This window comes from Toxorhynchites rutilus, unplaced genomic scaffold (assembly GCF_029784135.1).
Source record: "Toxorhynchites rutilus septentrionalis strain SRP unplaced genomic scaffold, ASM2978413v1 HiC_scaffold_15, whole genome shotgun sequence".
NCBI lineage: Eukaryota > Metazoa > Arthropoda > Insecta > Diptera > Culicidae > Toxorhynchites > Toxorhynchites rutilus.
In genome coordinates, this window is record NW_026599707.1 from 63,740 (window position 1) to 82,579 (window position 18,840).

An 18,840-nucleotide genomic window follows, 5' to 3' on the forward strand; every position below is an offset into this window, starting at 1 on the left:
AAACAGTCTGGTAGATAAATTTGACGAAAAATGGGTGGGTTATATCTATGATATAACCGCAAGGTTGACGTGGGACTACCTTAGCTTATCAATCATTCGTTTGTATTGATTAAATTTTTGATGGAATGAAACAATTCCCGAATTCAATTGAATTCACTATATCTGATTTGTAAGTAAAAAGATTGTGAAATGTCATGTAAGGTCAATTCATGCATTGTGATAGTAAATTTAATGACAGTCCTTTTACGGTTGGCATCATGCCTAGAACAAAATTTGTGAACGGGAGAATTTTCAAACGATTATTTTATTTTACATTTGTTTCTAAAGTTTGCATCTCTCAAGTGTACGTACTTATCGAACCGCGAATTCGCTTGATTATATGAACTTCAGGCACTCAGTTCCGATTTTGACATGTATGTCGAACGCATATTGTTTAATGAATAGGCGTTATCGCAGCAAATGGTTAACAACATTTTGCCTAATCATCAAATGGTATGCGTAGAAATTCAATGAGCGGAAGATATGAAGGTATATCCTTCAATACAATAATGAATAACCGAGCCAAAGCGTTATGTTCGTACCCGCTTTTATAATCCGTGCTAGGAAAACACTTTGCGGAGTGCAAAAAAAATGCGGGTGCAGAGATACCCCCGACTTGCATGAATCAAAAACTTCAACTTCTACTTTTTATACTATAAAGGATTTAAACTTGAAAGTTCATTCGTCTCTAGTGTCTGCACGATTTTCCCAGATTCCTAAGTTTAGGAGACCGTGTTAAAGAAACATATTCTAATTTGCACAAAGGCAAGCGAGTACAAAAGTACTCGAAGCTTGCATTTATTTGCAGAACCGATTTTCCCAGACATTTTGGTTCTGAAGTCTGTGTTGGGGAAACACATTTCAGTCGGAACAAAAATTCACCCGACTTTCATGTATTTGCAATGTTGATTTCTCCACGCTACATGGATTTGAACTCTGTGTTAGGGAAACACATTTCAGTCGGACCAAAAATGCCCCCGACTTACATGTATTTGGAATGCCAATTTCCCCACGCTCCTTGGATTTAAAGTCTGTGTTAGGGAAACACATTTCAGTCGGAACAAAAATACCCCCGACTTTCATGTATTTGCAATGCTGATTTACCCAAGGCTGCTTGGGTTTGATGGCTGTGTTAGGGAAATCGTAGGTCGGGCCAATCAAAATGAGGCAGTTATGCCGTTTAGATAACGCTTAACATTTTACAGTTATTCAATTGTTTATCTGATGAAAAATTACATTTTATTAATTGCAGAAGCGTAGAAATATTCCCTATCAATTGATGCAAACATCTTTCCGATCCAGTAAGAAATGTTCGAGTTATAAGCATTCGGAATCTTTCATTTTTTCCTGCATGTTCTGTGTTTAGGTTTTCATTTTACCCCCCATATACTCCGGGTAGACGTCAATAATATGCCAGTTCCTCTGGGAATTTAAAATTACATTCATGTGAAAGAGTTTATTTTGATGTTTTCTATCCATGTAACACTGTGACCAAATATTTTTCAATCAAGTGCTATTAACAAATGGTTATCGAGTTAGCATAAACCACTGGTGGGCTTCCAGTATCGAGGAAAATGTGGAAATATCTAATAGTTACTGAAAATAATCTGCCAGTTCCTCTGGGAATTTAAAATTACATTCATGTGAAAGAGTTTATTTGAATGTTTTCTATCCATGTAACACTATGACCAAATACATTTGGTTTTGTGATTTTTTAATCAATCGCAATTAACAGGATAGCTTCTGAAGATTATTTTTCCCCATCAGTAGGATATTTTCGTATCCAATATTGGATGCATAAAACCTTGTACCTCCAACGTAACGCTCTCATTTTCGAAGTCCCCCAAATATTCATTTATTCATTCATTCAGAATGGATTCAGATTCAACTTCAAACAAAGGATCACTGAATCAACGATAGTCCTACGTCACCATTGCGGTTATACCATAGATATAACCCACTTTCTGTTTTTAGGTAGGTAATTTGGTTGATAGTAATAGCATCATGAAACAAATTGCTTTACAAAAAATATAATTATTAGAAAATGAACTTATTCATGTATTTTCACAACTGCAATCTATGGAATTCCGTAAGGAGTCACGCATGAATCCCACTTTTCTTGACAAAATAATTTTTTTTGCATGTGATTCTCTTTTAGCGTCGATTTCTTGTTGTAGCGGCGTCAATAGCTTTATTGTATTGGGCCACCACCTGTGGCCCTAAATTCTCGCTTGTGTTTGCTAATGTTTTCTTTACCTTTCACCTCATGTCAATCCAAATCTGTAATTTAAAAAAGACGGGTTAGTAATGTCGGGGACATAACCGGAGTGACGTAGGACTATACAAAGGGGACAGCTTTTGCTAAATATATATTTTAAATATATTGTTTTATTTTCTTCTCCTACGTGAATACCTACCTATCTACCTGAAAAATGGATTAGTTTACTGTTTACTCTTCATGAACATGTTGGGGGTTCTGAAAAGAACCTTTGTTGTGTTTTTGCGTTTTTTTTACAAACTTGATTCTTGATTTTTTTTTTTCTGAATGCTTTGTACTTATTAAATGTTCAACGCCGGGCATCTTTCGGCGTTTGCACATATCGTACAATCAAAATGATGGCTGTGATAGGGAATGCATAGGTGGTCATCAGCTCATTCACTATCATATATTTCACTAGTGAGCACATTACCGTACCTTAAAGTGTGGTTTCGGAGACTAATGAATTGTAAGATTTGTAGTCTCCGCAAACAAAGTAAATAAAAATGAAAAAGATCTGAGCTTTTGGAGACGAAGTCTACGATCTGTCGAAAAACAAACGAGCTATAAGCGTTCTGACAAACCAACGGTAAATACAGGGACGGATGACCTTCGGATTAAAGCAGCAGGAAATACATAGCTCATCATCCTTAGTTATTTTTCTATACAATGCAGATGTAACGTCAGTCAATTTTCAACATCAGTTATCAACCAAAGAAGGCAGTTCTTGCTACCGAGAAAATTAGTTAATGCCATCCTGTATACAATGTGTTGTAATTTGAAGCCACTTTTAATTCGGAAACCATGCATGGGTATGTGAAAACTGAATGATCAATTTGAAAGACCCCAACCACCAATAAGTTCAAAAACAAGCATAAACAAAATAAATCAGTTTATATTATATGTCATATTATGTCACTTTAGAATGCATTGGTATTGTGAAAAACTTTTAATAACTCTTCTTTGAAAGGTTTAATTGCCCTGAAAAACGCCGTGTTTTACGGTGGCTGGTTTTGCTACCTTTGCTTTGTTGTCTGTATAAACAAACTTTTTCCTTCTTCTACCTGCTGCCGTTTTGCGATTGCGTTTGCCACTCGCCACTCGCTGCAACTGCCTGTTGTTGTCTTGATGTCCACCGAACCTAATATGGTCTGTTCTGAATGTGGGTTTTCTTATCGTTGCGAGCAGCTTTGCCAGCTAACTCGATCACTTCGGCGGCCGAAACTATATAACGCCGACTAGGTGGACTGGTGCACTGGGACTAACGCGCTCGGCCGAGCTACCCTTGCGGAGCAATTGGCGAATACACCTATGGGGAATTGCAAACCAACACGGTTCGAGCGGGATTTTGCCTTTCTCTTCACTTTTCCTCCTTTGTCATGTCCAGACATGTGTTGGTTTGTTGATGTGATGTGTTGCGAAACGATGTGGTGTACTGTTTGGATGAGAATGATCGTTATGGCAGCGGAGCGGGGTTTTAAGCTGACTGGCTGGCTCGAGAATTACGCATGTGTGAGACTGCGACCAATGTTTCGTTCATTTTTTTCTTTTTCCTTTCCAATCGTGCTTCATTGTATTTCGCTGCTGCTCTGGTTGCCCGTCTTAGTCGGTACGATTTGAGGAGCACAAAATGGACCAATCAAAAATGGGCACATATTGCATTTGGACAATGCTTGATATTTCACAATTATTCAATTATTTATCTCAAGAAAAATGAAATGTTATTCGTTATGATAGATGCGTAGATATATTTCCTATCAATTGATAGCTCGAGTTATAAGCGTTCCAAATCTTGCATTTTTTCCTACTTGTTCCGTGCCTAGATTTTCATTTCACCCCCTATATCTTCCGGTTAGACGTAGTCCTACGTCAAAACAACATTATTATTTTGCAAGACATTTCAGCTTTAGCATATGGTATAGAAAGTTCGGTATAGTAGGGTAAATGATCTTGGTTTGTCCAATTTGGGGTGTTTTTACGTAACTAGTAAATGCAAATCGATTTTTCTTCATGAAAATAACACATAATCGATACGAGTTTGGGTTTGTTGAAAAGCCCCAAGTCTCTAGTTGCTAATACTACCATAAGGTGTTGAAATTATTCAAATTTTTATGTTTTTTAACGATTTTCCTTAAAGAAGAATTATGATCATGGTTTGACCACCTCTGATCATGGTTTGCCCAAAGAAATGATCATGGTTTGTCCGGTTTTAGAAATCTCCATTTTTGAATGAAAACATTCGAATTCACAATTAGATGTTGCATTTATCATTGCTTGAGTTTACTGTCATCATATTGATTCATTCATAATTTAGGCTTTCTTCAGAATATTGCCTTTTCTTGGGCATTTTAGAAGTGTTCACCTCAACACAATCAACACAGAAAAGCCATACTTCTGCTATGCGCGAAGCACACCATAAACAAACATAAACAAACTGCAGCGCGCCAAGCGGTTGCCATAGAAATCATGTGGACAAAACAACATTATTGAATTGGACAACTCATGATCATCAAAATGCGTTAATTTGATGGTTTAGCTATGTAAATCCGATACAAATGGTGAGCAAGCATGATGTTTACAAGATCGCCTCTTTGTCCGGTGTGGAGATGGGGAGGAAACTCCGGAGCACGGAGGGCTATTCCTAATCGATATCCGTCTCGACGGGAAAACGGATAATGACGAGATCAAATGGAAGCGGTGTGGAGAGCAGCAAAATTCCTGCCCTGCAATGCTTGATCGTTGCCTGGATGGAGGAACACTGCGAGGACCGCTCGACGAACAGGAAATAAATAATCCTATGTTAATTATGAAGTTAGAATTCTGTGATAACGATAAAAAATTACAATACATTGAGATAAAAAATGCATTTAATTCCATGCTATACGATACAATAATATTCTTTTGTAATTTCAAATACGATTTATTTATTGTAAATGACAATAATTGATTTCGATTCACTGTTAGACCTACTGTGAATGTTTCATTTAGTCTACCTTTTTTATTGTATTCGCGTACGCGATAAAATATCTTTTCTATCGCTCATTTGTATGTGTGTATGTGAGTGTTTGTGTGTTTTCGAACCACTTGCATGAGTTTCTCGCACATAGACAAAATAGTGTCTTCGGTTGCCTTTTCTATATATTTAGGCTCTAGTTTCGTAAATCACTTTCGTATTTCCTGCATGCGCTGGCCGGTGTGTCTAGTTTTGTAATGAATCCGCGCTCGGGTTATATAGAACAGTAAAAACATACGATGCGTAGATATATATGCATATTCTATACGATGCGTTTATATGCAATAACAATAAACTAAATTCAGAGAGGATAAATAAACTTCAACGTGTCATTGTTAATATTCTAGTATCTGTAACTGATTTTAGGAATAAAAGTAATAGTAAAGCATCTGAACAGCGAGTAATATTCCGTTTCTGTTGCGAAGATCTAGAAACCTATCTAGAGTTGAGTAAAATATATCTGCCGAGAAATGAGAGTCCGGCTTTCCCCCTATATCAGTTTACCCGTTTTGGCCCTTACAATGGAACATCTATTTCTATCGCTCATTCAGTTGTGATCCTCGAATACAAGTCGTGTTGTGGCGCCGTTGAGCGATTTATTCTGATCGCTTTGCTTCTCGACACGACGCATGCATGTTTGCAGATAGCGATCGATATACGATACGAACAGTTTGCGCATTAAATGCACCCGGGCCGACTTCTACTGAAGCGGAAGCGTCTGGACGAAGTTGGCAATCTCGGCATCGCTACCTACCACCTCGGCGAAACGTTCCGGAAAGTCCTTACTGATTTGTTTCACGAAGTTGAAGATTAGATCGCGACACTCTGATAGAGAGGGTTTAAATACGTATGTTTAAGGTGGTAGGAGAAATTTGATAACTGTACTCGGGACACTTACCATCATTGTTGTGTTGCTTCTTGTACAAAACTTGTAATCCTACAACTAGAACGCGACCCAACAGCGGTATGAGGTTATCGTTTCCTTGTCGATATATCACATCCAAGCTACGGAAAACGGCCATGTTTTCCTCGAAGTCTTCACGTAGTGGTAGATATTGAACGAACACTGGAAGTACCTGCAATAGATAATAAACAATGGATTATTGGAAGAATTTCATCTTAGCACATTGAAACGTATCTCAGACAAGTGAGGAATAGGGAAGCTCTAGTCTCCTTAGTAGCATAGGATATTAGGTTAGGATATCGCAAGTTAGTAGCCATTGTTTTTCTCCCGCTGCGAAGAATCGTTGTTTACGTTTTACGTTGTATATAATCAGACTTCGCCTGCGAATGACGGAATTAATAATAGCATGTTCCAAAGCCCAAAAAAAGGAGGATGGTACAGGGAAACTTCGATATAACGTACCCTCGTTATAACGTACATTTTACCTCGATATAACGTACACATTTTCAAAGTCCAAAGGAATAATTTTTTGAATATTGTTTTTCTGAAAGAACAATAAATTATCTGTAGTTTGATACTAAAGCTTGATTTTTACTTTTAATCAATCCCGAAGTACAATTGTTTTGTGATTCCGAATTCTAAATGAATCAAACTTCAATCAACAGTACGAAGGGAAACATCATGAGAAAGGTTGCCTTCATCTTCTAGTTGAATCTATTCATTAACCTTACTCCAATAGCAACACAACAAAGTAATATAAGCTACGTTTCTGAGTTCTTTATTATGCTTCGATATAGCGTACAATTCGATACAACGCACAATTTTGAAAGTAAAATGTACGTTATATCGAAGTTATCCTGTAGTAATAGCCGTTATCCATGGTTGCTCTCTTAAACGCTCTCAAAGATTGTCTGGGAATGCATTTTTTGTGTTCCGTTCTGTCCTGTCGGTGAATATTGGCCGTTTTTAATCAATAACTGGGTTCCAGCGATTGACAGCAATGATTCAAATTTTATGTGTGGCAACCCTTAATAAGTCATACTTTTCCAGTTCCACTTGAATACACATGAGAACCTTCCTAGGCATTAGTCCTCGTTGGGCAACGGTTCCAGCTGCCTCACGATCTTTTTCGCACGTTTTTTGTCGTATGTAATCTGTCTCGCATCATTTCCTGTTGTCACATCCCAATGATCCCAACAGATGCTTCTTAGTCTATTTGAATTTGAAAAACATATTGTCTATCCAGCAGTGCTCCAGGATGAACCGGACGAAAATTGAATATTAATTCTGAATCTAATTTTCGCATTATCCACAGTACTTAATCACTATCTTTTATATTCAGAATATTTTTTCACCCAAATCAACCGCGCAACTGGAATCGCTTGTTAAGTACACAAATATACGAAGCGTTTAATAACAAGTCTACACGCGACGTAATTTACTGATATTTCAATATTATTCCAGCATAACATCGAATAATTTTCCAAATTTAATCACTAGTAGATATTCGATCTTCATAGAAATCTCAACAAATCATATAATACATTGCAATTTGCATATGTCAAAATGAAAATGGTACAAAAGTAGGCCGGTTTCCATTCTCCCACTCTGATTTCGATCCAAGCAGTCTACTTGGTAGGTGCACACAACAATACTTGTCACTGCTGTTTGAAATTGCAAGAGAGAAGCAAGAAGAAATTTCACTCAGCACCAAGATGGACCGAACGAGCGTTACATCCCGAATTCCGACCGGCTTGAGGGTTCCGAGAGGCTATCGGGCCACCCAAGCAATTGGAGGTAAAGCGGAATCGGGAGGGAAAGTTCGTTTTCCAAGCAAGGTGAGTAAAATCGTGTAAGAGTGTGTAGCAGTGTTAAAATGAAATCTTATTTTCTTACAGACTATTCCAACCGCGAACGAAATAGATCCTGAAGAGAGCTTGATTGAGGACGAAAATTTTCCGCCGTTGTTCTATGAAGACATAGAGGATACTGGAGACGACCCGTACGACTGGGAGCCGATAAACATTTCCGAGATCGACGAGGTATATTTTCGGAAGCTGAAGGCTGAATGGGAGCTTCAAAAAATGAGAGTGGAAAACTCCAGATTGCGGCAGGAGAATCAACGGCTAAAAACAGCAGCAAAAGGGGTAAGACTATTTAAGTATTGTTGTTTGAAAATGCTGCTGGTTGTTGCAGGAGAAGTGGCGCAGTCGCTCTTTGTTTAAATTTTCTATCATAAACATAATTGGGAGTGTTTTTGTGTGTTATTTTCAATTTTTGTTATTATTTCAAGTTGTGTTTTGTTTGATATATTTTGATGTTTAATTTTTTCCTTTAGTATTTGGATGTTTTTTAGTAGTATTTAGATTTACCTTATTTATACCGTTATTGTATTCCGTATTCTGTTGGATTTTATTATGTTACTTTGTGTTGCTGAGTTTCATAGTTGTTTTTTTTCTTATTTCAGCTTCTTTTATCAATACACTACTGATTTTTCAATTATTTGATTGTTCTTCTTTTGTTTTCCGATGAAGATTTTATTAATATTTATTCATTCTTACATTGCATCAAATACATATGAGCTTTCGAGGGGACTCTTCTTGACTACAACACTGAGAAATGAGCTAGCTATGAGTAGATGACACAAGATATGACGTGAGTTCTTTTTCCAGAATAAAAAAACAAATTTGTAGTAATTTTTTCCATTTTTCATAGGTGATAGATCAAACCAAGGCAATTCCCGTTTAAAAAAAAACAAGAGATGACCAAGTCACGATTTAGATTTAATATTTTTTAACATCTTTTGTTGTAGAATGAATAAATTAATTAATTTGTAATAAACTAATTTAATTTATACTCTAGAGCCGATTTGTTACATTTTTCTGCACTAGTACAATCGAACACCCTTTTATAAAGTCTTCAAACTTAGTCTCAAGTTTTAGGAAAGTTTTAAAATTGACGATGACTCAATATTTTAGAAAAGCTTTAAGTGCATTCGATTTTTCAACATAAAGCTTGGCACTCTGCTCATTCCACCATGGTTCAGGTTTAGGTGGCCTTCGACGAATAATGGATACTGGGATGTGTTTAGATTGGGCGCAAACTGCGCAGTCATGGACCAATCGAGAAAATAGTTTATGTTCCTCCAAAGAAGGTTTGATTAACCATCTCCGGAAATGATGGCTGAAGCAGTGACATCCACATAAATTGGATTTCACGTTTCCGGAATTAAGTTTCGTGTTCCGTTGATTTTATTCATTAGATTTTAAGAGGCTTAAGGCTTTTGCCACGCTATAACATCTAAAGCTGATTAAGTAACCCAGTGGTCTTCAAAAATTTTATAAGTTTTGTTTCATTATCGGTTCTTGAGATAGAATGTCGTGCAGAGAATGAGATTGACGAAATTGTTGTCGTTGTTCTTCGTAGGCTCTACATTCGGCCAGCATGTGTTTAATAGTCAGCTGAACTCCGAAGGTGATACCAACTGACTATTCAGTTTGATCGAACAAGTACCAATGCGTTAATTTTGTGTGTCCTATTCTACAACGAGTAAGAACTCGTTGTTCCACTCTGTCGGGTCGGTTCTTCCAGCGTTTGATAGTGTTTTACTTCCCGAAGTTTTGTATTTGTCTGGTTCCAGATGATCTGCTGATGATGCTCTAGCTGATAATCAACATTTCTGAAGATATCTTCGGAAGGAATGCTGGTGTCTCAGATACATGTATATCTCCCAACGTTAGCCAGTCAGTCTGCGTGTTCATTTCCATTAATGCCGACATAACTGGGAACCCAAACAAGTGTGATCGCCTTATTCATAGCGTGAGTTACCGTTGCTTGAATGAACGGGTGTTTGCTGTTTGCCACTTGCAAGAAGTGCACTGGCTGAAGACGAAAAAATTGCCGTAGGACCATCTGCTCTGCTAATTCTGCATAATAAGGCCGCTGCCTGTGCTGTGCTGTGTGTGACGACAAACAGGGGGTTCGACTCCCGCGACTCCAAATCCAATACGATAATCTGCTGCTGAACTGTCAGTGAACATCAGTTTGTGGCTACTGTAAGTTCCAAGTAGCTCATGCGAGCGATTTCTTTTGCCTGACCCGTTTTGTAAAGACTGTTGATAGTTCAATCTACTCGCACCGGGGAAACATTCCATGGTCTGGATAGAACTCTAAGGACCTTGATAGGGGAAGGAAGCTGTTCGGAGATTAGTTCTGAAAAAACGTCTCCCTGCTTCTTCGAACATTCTGGATGAAGTTTTGTTTGAACGCTCGAGAGTGCGACAAGCACGGTGAACCAGAGTGCGACATACTACTGAGGTGAAATCACGAACTCCACATTCGGTGTAGAGAGAAAGAATAGGAGATGATCTGATTGCACCAGATGACACACGTAAAAAGCAGTTGTAAACTGGTCGTAGGCCCTGAAGGTCCGTAGGGTTGAATAGTTCGATTCCATAGAGAAATTTCGAGGTTATAGTAGCATTCCCCATATTCAGTAGGGTTCCTTGTATCCCCACTGTTGTGGACAACCCTATTTTGCCGCGCTCGGATACGTTATTCATCCGACGCAGCTCAGACCGCAGGGCTCGCGTGCGACAGCATGACTGTCACTGAGCGATGCTGGAGATGCGCATATATGTGTTTTTAATGTGGTTGTCACTTGTTGTTGTTTACATTGTTATTGTTGTGGACAGAGTCATTGTTTATCGTCCATAGTGAAATGTATCGTTTAGTCATGTCGTGAATAAAGTTTGTTTTTATTTATTGTACCGTGCGCGTTTTTATAACCCTGTCGTGATATTGTCCCAGTGCAAGTCCAGGGTCCCGCGGTACAAAAGTGGCGACGAGTAATCGCGAGTGTGTGTTGTTTTTCACCGTCGGAAAAACACACTGAACATTTCGCCCCCCGCGCGTAAGAAAAGAAAGTGGAGTGAAAGCGCGATTGCGAGCAACGACGACGGGCAGAATAGTGTTGACCCCACGGGTGTGATAAACAATCAACGGCAACAAAACCAGCCGATTATCCCCGTGTCGGCGGTCCACTATCAGCAGCAGTTTATTCCCGTCTCTGCCGCCCAGCAACAGCAGTACGCGCCTTTCCCGCCCCACCAACCGCAAGCACAGGTCGGTAGCGATGTGTTCGTGCAAATTTTGCAAATGATGCAGCAGCAGCACCGAGAGATGATGACCCAACTGATTCAACAGCAGCAGCAAAGTGATGAGAAGCATGAACGCTTTCTCCGTACGATCGCATCGTCAATCAACGTGCAGGTACCACCGAATCCGGAACAGATCCTTGACTCTTCGGCCGGCAACATCAAGGAATTCCGGTTCGAGGCCGACTCCAACGTGACGTTTGCGGCTTGGTACTCGAGATACGACGATCTCTTCGAGAAGGATGCTGCTAGATTGGACGGTGAAGCAAAAGGTCGTCTTCTTTTGCGAAAGCTGGGTGCATCGGAGCACGAACGGTATGTGAGTTACATTCTGCCTAAACTTCCGAAAAATTTTAGCTTCCTGGAAACAGTGGCCAAGCTCAAGAGCCTGTTCGGAGCAAAAGAATCGGTGATCAGCCGTCGCTACCGATGCCTGCAGATAGCGAAAAATCCTGCAGAGGACCATGTGGCATTCGCTTGCCGCGTAAACAAGGCTTGCGTGGAGTTTGAGCTGGGTAAGCTCTCGGAGGAGCAATTCAAGTGCTTGGTCTACGTGTGTGGTTTAAAATCGGAGAACGACGTCGAGATTCGCACCCGCCTCCTCACGAAAATAGAAGAGAGAAATGACGTGACGTTGGAGCAACTTTCGGAGGAGTGCCAGCGGCTGTACAACCTGAAGCACGACAGCGCCATGATCGAATCTCCGTCCACGTACGACCAAGTACAAGCGATAAGAAAATTTGGTGGGAAGCGGTACGAAAAGCGTGACCGTGAGTCACCGAAACATCCTTCCAGTGACACCGAATCCAAACCAGTGCCAGTGCCAAACCCCGAAAAACTGGAAGGAGGCGCAGGAAGCAACCAGTGTCCGCCAAGGTGGTGGTAGTCGATGTGTGCAGTGTGCAGCAACGACGCAGATATGTCTCCGTGGGCTTTTCTGGAACAAAAATTCGCCTGCAACTCGATACCGCCTCAGACATCACCGTCATTAGCAGGGAGATTTGGCGGAGCATTGGCAGTCCTGCGTTATCGTCAGCAACGGTGAAGGCGAAGACGGCATCTGGCAGCATACTATCGCTCGATGGGGAGTTCGAGTGCGACGTCACCATCGGAAGCAGTACACGACGTGAGCTCATCCGTGTAACCGAGAAGCAGCTGCTGTTACTCGGATCCGATTTGGTCGACAGTTTCAACCTTTGGGCCGTCCCTATGGACACCTTCTGCTGCCACGTGTCTGGAACGCCAGTGTCGACAGGTGCACTCAAGTCGTCTTTTCCAGAGGTCTTCAGCGAGAAGCTCGGCTTGTGCACCAGAACAAAATTGAAGTTGGAGTTGAAAGAAAACGTTCGACCCGTCTTCTGTCCGAAGCGTCCGGTAGCTTACGCTATGTATGATACCGTTGATCGCGAGCTCGACCGGTTAGAGAAATTGGACATCATCACCCCGGTCGATTATTCGGAGTGGGCCGCTCCGATCGTCGTAGTCCGCAAGTCCAATGGCTCCATCAGGATTTGCGGAGACTACTCAACGGGTCTGAATGCAGCTCTCCAATCACAGCAGTATCCACTTCCACTTCCGGATGACATCTTCGCCAAGCTGGCTAAGTGTAAGATCTTCAGCCAGATAGATTTGTCCGACGTCTTCTTACAGGTGGAAGTTGACGAGCAGTACCGTAGTTTGCTGACGATCAATACGCATCGTGGTCTCTACCTCTACAACCGCCTGCCGCCGGGTTTGAAGATCACGCCTGGCGCATTTCAGCAGCTCATCGACACGATGTTAGCCGGACTGAAGGGCACTTCTGGCTACCTCGATGACGTCATCGTCGGCGGAGAAACTGAAGAGGAGCACGACCTCAATCTACGGGGTGTCCTGAAGCGAATCCAAGATTTCGGATTCACGATTCGTGTTGACAAGTATTTGTTTCGCAAGCAGCAAATCCGATACTTGGGGCACATCGTCGACAGTCGCGGGTTGCGACCAGATCCGGCGAAAATCGAGGCGATCACCAAGCTGCCGCCTCCAGCCGATGTATCCGGTGTGCGATCGTTTTTGGGGGCCATCAACTACTACGGCAAGTTCGTCCCCAACATGCGCATGCTACGCTACCCGCTCGACAATCTCCTCAAGGTGGAGACGAAGTTCAGCTGGAGTCCGGAGTGCCAGAAAGCGTTCGACCGGTTCAAGCAGATTCACTCGTCGGATCTTCTCCTCACACACTACGATCCGAAGGGGGAAATCATCGTTTCTGCTGACGCTTCATCCGTTGGACTTGGGGCTACCATTAGCCATAGGTTCCCAGATGGAACCATCAAGGTGGTCCAACATGCATCCAGGGCGCTCACGAAGGCAGAACAGGCCTACAGTCAGCCCGATCGCGAAGGTCTGGCCATCATCTTCGCCATCACGAAGTTCCACAAAATGCTCTTCGGACGGCACTTCCGTTTGCAAACCGATCATCGCCCGCTGCTTCGTATCTTCGGCTCTAAGAAGGGAATTCCAGTGTACACTGCGAACCGCCTGCAACGCTTCGCCCTCAACTTGCTGCTCTACGACTTTGAGATCGAGTACGTGTCCACTGAGAAGTTCGGCAACGCAGACCTGCTCTCCCGGTTGATCGACCAGCACATCAAGCCTGAAGAGGACTACGTCATCGCGAGTCTCAATCTGGAAGAGGATATTAGGTCAGTAGTAACTAATACGGTTAAAGTGTTGCCTCTCAATTTCATAGTCGTTGCGCAAAGCACCCAAGCAGATCCGCTGCTCCGTCAAGTCCACCGCTACGTTCAGAACGGCTGGCCCCAGTCAACACTCGATGGGTCAGAACTTCGCCGGTTCCAATCAAGGCAGGAATCGCTCTCTGTGGTGGATGGGTGTATTTTGTTTGCCGAACGACTCGTCATTCCGTCGCTGCATCGGAAACGGTGCCTCGAACAGCTGAACCGTGGCCATCCGGGCATGCAGCGAATGAAAGCCATCGCTAGGAGCTACGTGTACTGGCCTACGTTGGATGCTGACATCGTCAGCTTCGTCAAGGCATGCCAGCAGTGTGCGTCTGTAGCTCGATCACCTCCTCACTCTCCACCGGTGCCGTGGCCCAAATTGACCGCTCCGTGGCAACGCGTCCACGTCGACTTCGCCGGTCCAATCGAAGGCGACTACTACCTGCTCGCTATCGATTCGTTCTCTAAGTGGCCCGAGATCATCCGAACGACCCGCATCACCTCTGCTGCGACCATCAGCATCTTGCGTGCGTTGTTCGCGCGGCTGGGTATGCCCGTAACCTTGGTCAGTGACAACGGTACCCAGTTTACCAGCACCGAATTTGCCGATTTCTGTCACCAGAGCCTGTCTCCAGTGCTGAGAGAACCATGGTAGGTTCCGGGCCGACTCTTGCAACGTCTACGCCACGTCATGAGGTCTCGGCGTTCGTCCCGTCATCAGCATCGTCATCATCAACAACAACAACGCCAACATCGACAGAGTTTGAGTCCGCTGTCGAAGTAGAACTAGCTGTAGACATCCCTAGGCGCTCTTCACCACTACGAAGACCGCCAGTAAGGTTTGATCCGTACCACCTCTATTAAGAGGGGAGATGTTGTGGACAACCCTATTTTGCCGCGCTCGGATACGTTATTCATCAGACGCAGCTCAGACCGCAGGGCTCGCGTGCGACAGCATGACTGTCACTGAGCGATGCTGAAGATGCGCATATATGTGTTTTAATGTGGTTGTCACTTGTTGTTGTTTACATTGTTATTGTTGTGGACAGAGTCATTGTTTATCGTCCATAGTGAAATGTATCGTTTAGTCATGTCGTGAATAAAGTTTGTTTTTATTTATTGTACCGTGCGCGTTTCATTAACCCTGTCGTGATATTGTCCCAGTGCAAGTCCAGGGTCCCGCGGTACAAAACCCACCATCGGATCGCTTTGATAATGTTGAGCCGTAGTCGCAAGTCGTTTCGTGTCTTTGCAACATGCGTTTTTGCTGTCCTTCGACGATTTATCCAAGCACCTAGAATTCTTATTGAGCTAACCTTCTGGATCACAGAGTTTCGTAATTTAACCTTCGGTATTCGGTTGAAACGATGGCGTTTTTTGTTGCAGATATGTATCATCGTGCTTTTAGAAGAATTGATTGTGAAACCAACCGATGTCGCTCACTTGTCTAACGTCTCGATGTTACGTTGCCGGTGCTTACGGGCAACTGCCGTATACTTGCTTGAACACGAAATTTTAAAATCATCTGCGTAGCCACTGAGGACACAGCGGGATAACGGAATATCGAAAGCGGGATTGACAGCCAACAGGGAAGGAGTGGGTGAAAAGACCCCGCCTTGTGGTACTCCATTCTCTTGAATCGTTGGTGGAGAGGTTTTTCCACCTACAGATACTCTAAATGTGCTAGTATCGAGATTTTGTCGACCAAACCGAAAAACTTTGTGACCTAAGCCGGCTTTACAGACCTGGGGTGACATTGCGCATTTCGAAACGAGTGATTTTTATTCGTTTCGACCATTTTGACATGCCTTTGACCAGCTTTGTTTAGGAAACCAAAAATTTTACATTTTTTTACGAGACAAATTTTGCTCTAAATCTAGTACACCGAAAATATGAACTTGAAAAATATACATAATACTAAAACCATTTCGATTTGAGTTCGAATTTTCTCGAAACGAGTTACTCGTTTCGAAATGCGCAATGCCACCCCTGGTCTAACATAAGCGGCCTCCATGCTCGGTCGTAAGTTTTTACGATATCAAGGATAGCGATATCCATATGTTCGTTTCTCTCAATGATCTCTTCGATAGATTCCTTAAGCTCGTTGAAATAAGTTGTAGTTCCCCTGCCTGGGCGAAAGGCATGTTGTTCGTTGGCGAGTCGAGCTGTACTTTCCAAGTGTTGAATCACTCTGTGGTTCATCATTCTTTCAAATACCTTACCCACACACGAGGTCAGTGAGGCGGTCGATAGTTGATATCACTTGACAATCTGTTACTCTTTAATATAGGGATTATAATTAACTCACGCCATTCTGCTGGGTATTCTCCTCGCTACCAGCTAGTGTTATACCCGTGTAGAAGAACTTCTTTGGTTATGAATGGTAAACGACGCAACATTTGATATGTGATTTCATCCGGGCCGGCGGACTTTCCTTTGCTTTTTTCCAGAGCGAATCCTCCATGTTGAAATCAACATCCATTGTGGGGTTACTTGGTGGAGTAACGAACTAGTGGATGTTTTTTGGGAAATTTCCTCTTTCCAGAAATCCAGCGGATAGCTGCGAGAACTCGAATTTAAGGAAAAATGCTTTCCAAGTACTAACACGATAGCTGACGGATCTTCAACAAGAACACCATGTAGATCAATCTTAGGGATTCTATTATCTCGTCTTCCTGTTAGGCGATTGAAATGTTTCCACAATATGCCACTTGTGGTAGAGGGATATTGAAGCTCGATGCAAATTCAAATCCAAGGTTGTCCCAGGAAAAATGTCTGCCGTTGAAATCACCGGCAAACATAGATCGTTCAGAAATCTGTTCGGAAATACCCATCAGTGCTTCCGAAATGCGCAGAGCACTGTGTGTGTTGTTGTATACGCAGACGATTGTCAATTTAATAGGTGACCGAATCTCTACAGCCACAGCCGGGATATTGGTGTCCAGATGAATCTGTGAATGTGGAACACAGCATAGGACTACAAGAACAGCTAGACCCTGACGATTTCGGAATGATCCGGAAGAGTAGACGAAAAACTCATACCAGTTTTCGAGCTAGGATCCAAAGTTGGTACAAAGTTGGATTCCTGGAGGCAGAGCACGACAGGTAGTTGATTCCTTACTAGAATGAGTAGCTCATCCACGTTATTCCATATGCTTCGAATGTTCCATTGTAGTAGCAGAACACGGAAACCATCGCTGGTGGCCGGTTCTTCGGAGATAGAGCTGATATCTGAATCATCCGGAAAGTGAGTTTCTGGAAGGTTAAGTGGATCAACTTCTGCGTTCATTGGATTGAGATATGGGGTATGTACTTGCCTGGGCCCCACCCAATTTCCCAATGGCAGCAGGCACCGAACGACCGTTAGACGGCTCTGGATCATGCCCGAACGCGGCCAGCAAAGGGAGGAGATAGAGAAGTTACATCGATCGTAGCCACAGTTGGAGATGTTGCGGTGTCTGGTTGGAGTAACAAGTCCTGTGCGAAATTTTTATTCACCTTTCGAAAACAGTTGTCCGTGTGGCTTTGGTCGGTGAATGTGGCCAGTTCTGGATTTTCTGGTACGTTTCAACTTGTTTGGATCGTCGCATGCGGTAGGCCGATATTTTGAAGCCAGAAAACTTCGAGATCTTGTTCCTTTACCAGGATCGAATGAAGGCGACAGTGTGAGCGTCGTTAGTGAAACTGAAAGTTGAGCAGCGTTTGGGACTAATCGGTGCTGTTTGTGTTGGAAACTTGCCGGTGGTGCTTCCAGTTGCCCGATGCCAGCAAGCATCGAACGAACGTCGGGGTGCCCCGGATCATGTCCGAACTTCCTGCTGAAGCTCTACAAGAAAGGCGTTCGACTGGAAGACATTGGCATTATCACACCGTACCAACAGCAGGTCAAGACAATTCGGCGTATTCTGGATGAAAGTAATTTGCAGAAACCAAAAATCGGAAGCGTGGAGGAATTCCAAGGCCAGGAGCGTATGGTGATTATTATATCTACTGTGCGAACTTCGAAATCGCTGCTGCAAAGCGACCTGCAGCATGCACTTGGTTTCATTGCCAGCCCAAAGCGCTTGAATGTGGCCATCTCCCGTGCACGGGCGCTGCTTTTGATCTTCGGTAGCCCTCATCTGCTGTCAGCGGACAAACACTGGCGAAATCTGTTGTTCAGGGCGATTAATTCCGGTTCGTACTGTGGGTGCGATCTTCCCGAGCATATTGATCCCACGGAGCCAGCGCTGAATGGCGACGCACACAAGGAGGAGTGACCTATTGTGTAACGGTTGGAGTTTGATTACTTATAAACGCGGGTTCGTATATGCTACATCCGAATACCTCGAACGAACTGCAGTGTATCGTATTATTATGAGATGTATCATTTCTGAATTTAATTTTTATGTTTGAAACAAATAAAATAAATGAGATTAATTTTAAAGCACAGCGAATAATATCTTAAAAACGACTTTACAGTTTTTCAATTCCGAAAATCTATGAATTTGTCTTGCGACGGGGGAACTGTCTCTAAACAAAATGAGCATTGCAGGTGCAGGTCGTGGCCGAGTGGTTAGCGTCTCACATTATCATGCCGGGTGTTCGGGTTCGATTCCCGTTCTGGCCGGGGGATTTTTCGTCAAAGAAATTTCCTTCGACTTGCACTGTGGTCACGCGTATTCTAGAGCTTGTCTACATTCAAGGCGTGTTATTTGGCCTAAGAAATCTCAATTAAGTATTATTAAATGACGCTAATTAATGCATAC

General features: G+C 42.7%; 3 protein-coding genes across 5 annotated transcripts; all 3 read left to right on the top strand.

Annotated features, from left to right (window-relative positions):
* Nucleotides 1-7,442: 7,442 nt before the first annotated feature.
* LOC129781583 (uncharacterized) lies at nt 7,443-8,862 on the top strand. Of its 2 annotated transcripts, XM_055789253.1 has the most exons (3): nt 7,443-8,051; nt 8,112-8,360; nt 8,681-8,862. In XM_055789253.1, the coding sequence occupies exons 1-3, from the start codon at nt 7,929-7,931 to the stop codon at nt 8,702-8,704; spliced, it is 396 nt and encodes a 131-aa protein (XP_055645228.1). In that variant the 5' UTR covers nt 7,443-7,928; the 3' UTR covers nt 8,705-8,862. The 2 variants fall into 2 exon arrangements, with proteins under 2 accessions (XP_055645228.1, XP_055645227.1); XM_055789252.1 differs by lacking the exon at nt 8,681-8,862 and having other exon boundaries at nt 8,112-8,564.
* A 1-nt stretch (nt 8,863) lies between these two features.
* On the top strand, nt 8,864-14,747 carry LOC129781557 (uncharacterized protein K02A2.6-like). Its single transcript, XM_055789220.1, has 4 exons — nt 8,864-8,868; nt 11,136-11,684; nt 11,727-12,122; nt 12,185-14,747. The coding sequence occupies exons 1-4, from the start codon at nt 8,864-8,866 to the stop codon at nt 14,745-14,747; spliced, it is 3,513 nt and encodes a 1,170-aa protein (XP_055645195.1).
* Nucleotides 14,748-16,137: 1,390 nt separating this feature from the next.
* On the top strand, nt 16,138-18,518 carry LOC129781576 (probable RNA helicase armi). 2 transcript variants are annotated; one of them, XM_055789241.1, is made up of 2 exons: nt 16,138-17,197; nt 17,268-18,518. In XM_055789241.1, exon 2 carries the CDS (start codon nt 17,854-17,856, stop codon nt 18,349-18,351), a length of 498 nt encoding a protein of 165 aa, XP_055645216.1. In that variant the 5' UTR covers nt 16,138-17,197; nt 17,268-17,853; the 3' UTR covers nt 18,352-18,518. The 2 variants fall into 2 exon arrangements, with proteins under 2 accessions (XP_055645216.1, XP_055645217.1); XM_055789242.1 differs by having other exon boundaries at nt 17,271-18,518.
* The last annotated feature ends 322 nt before the right edge of the window (nt 18,519-18,840 follow it).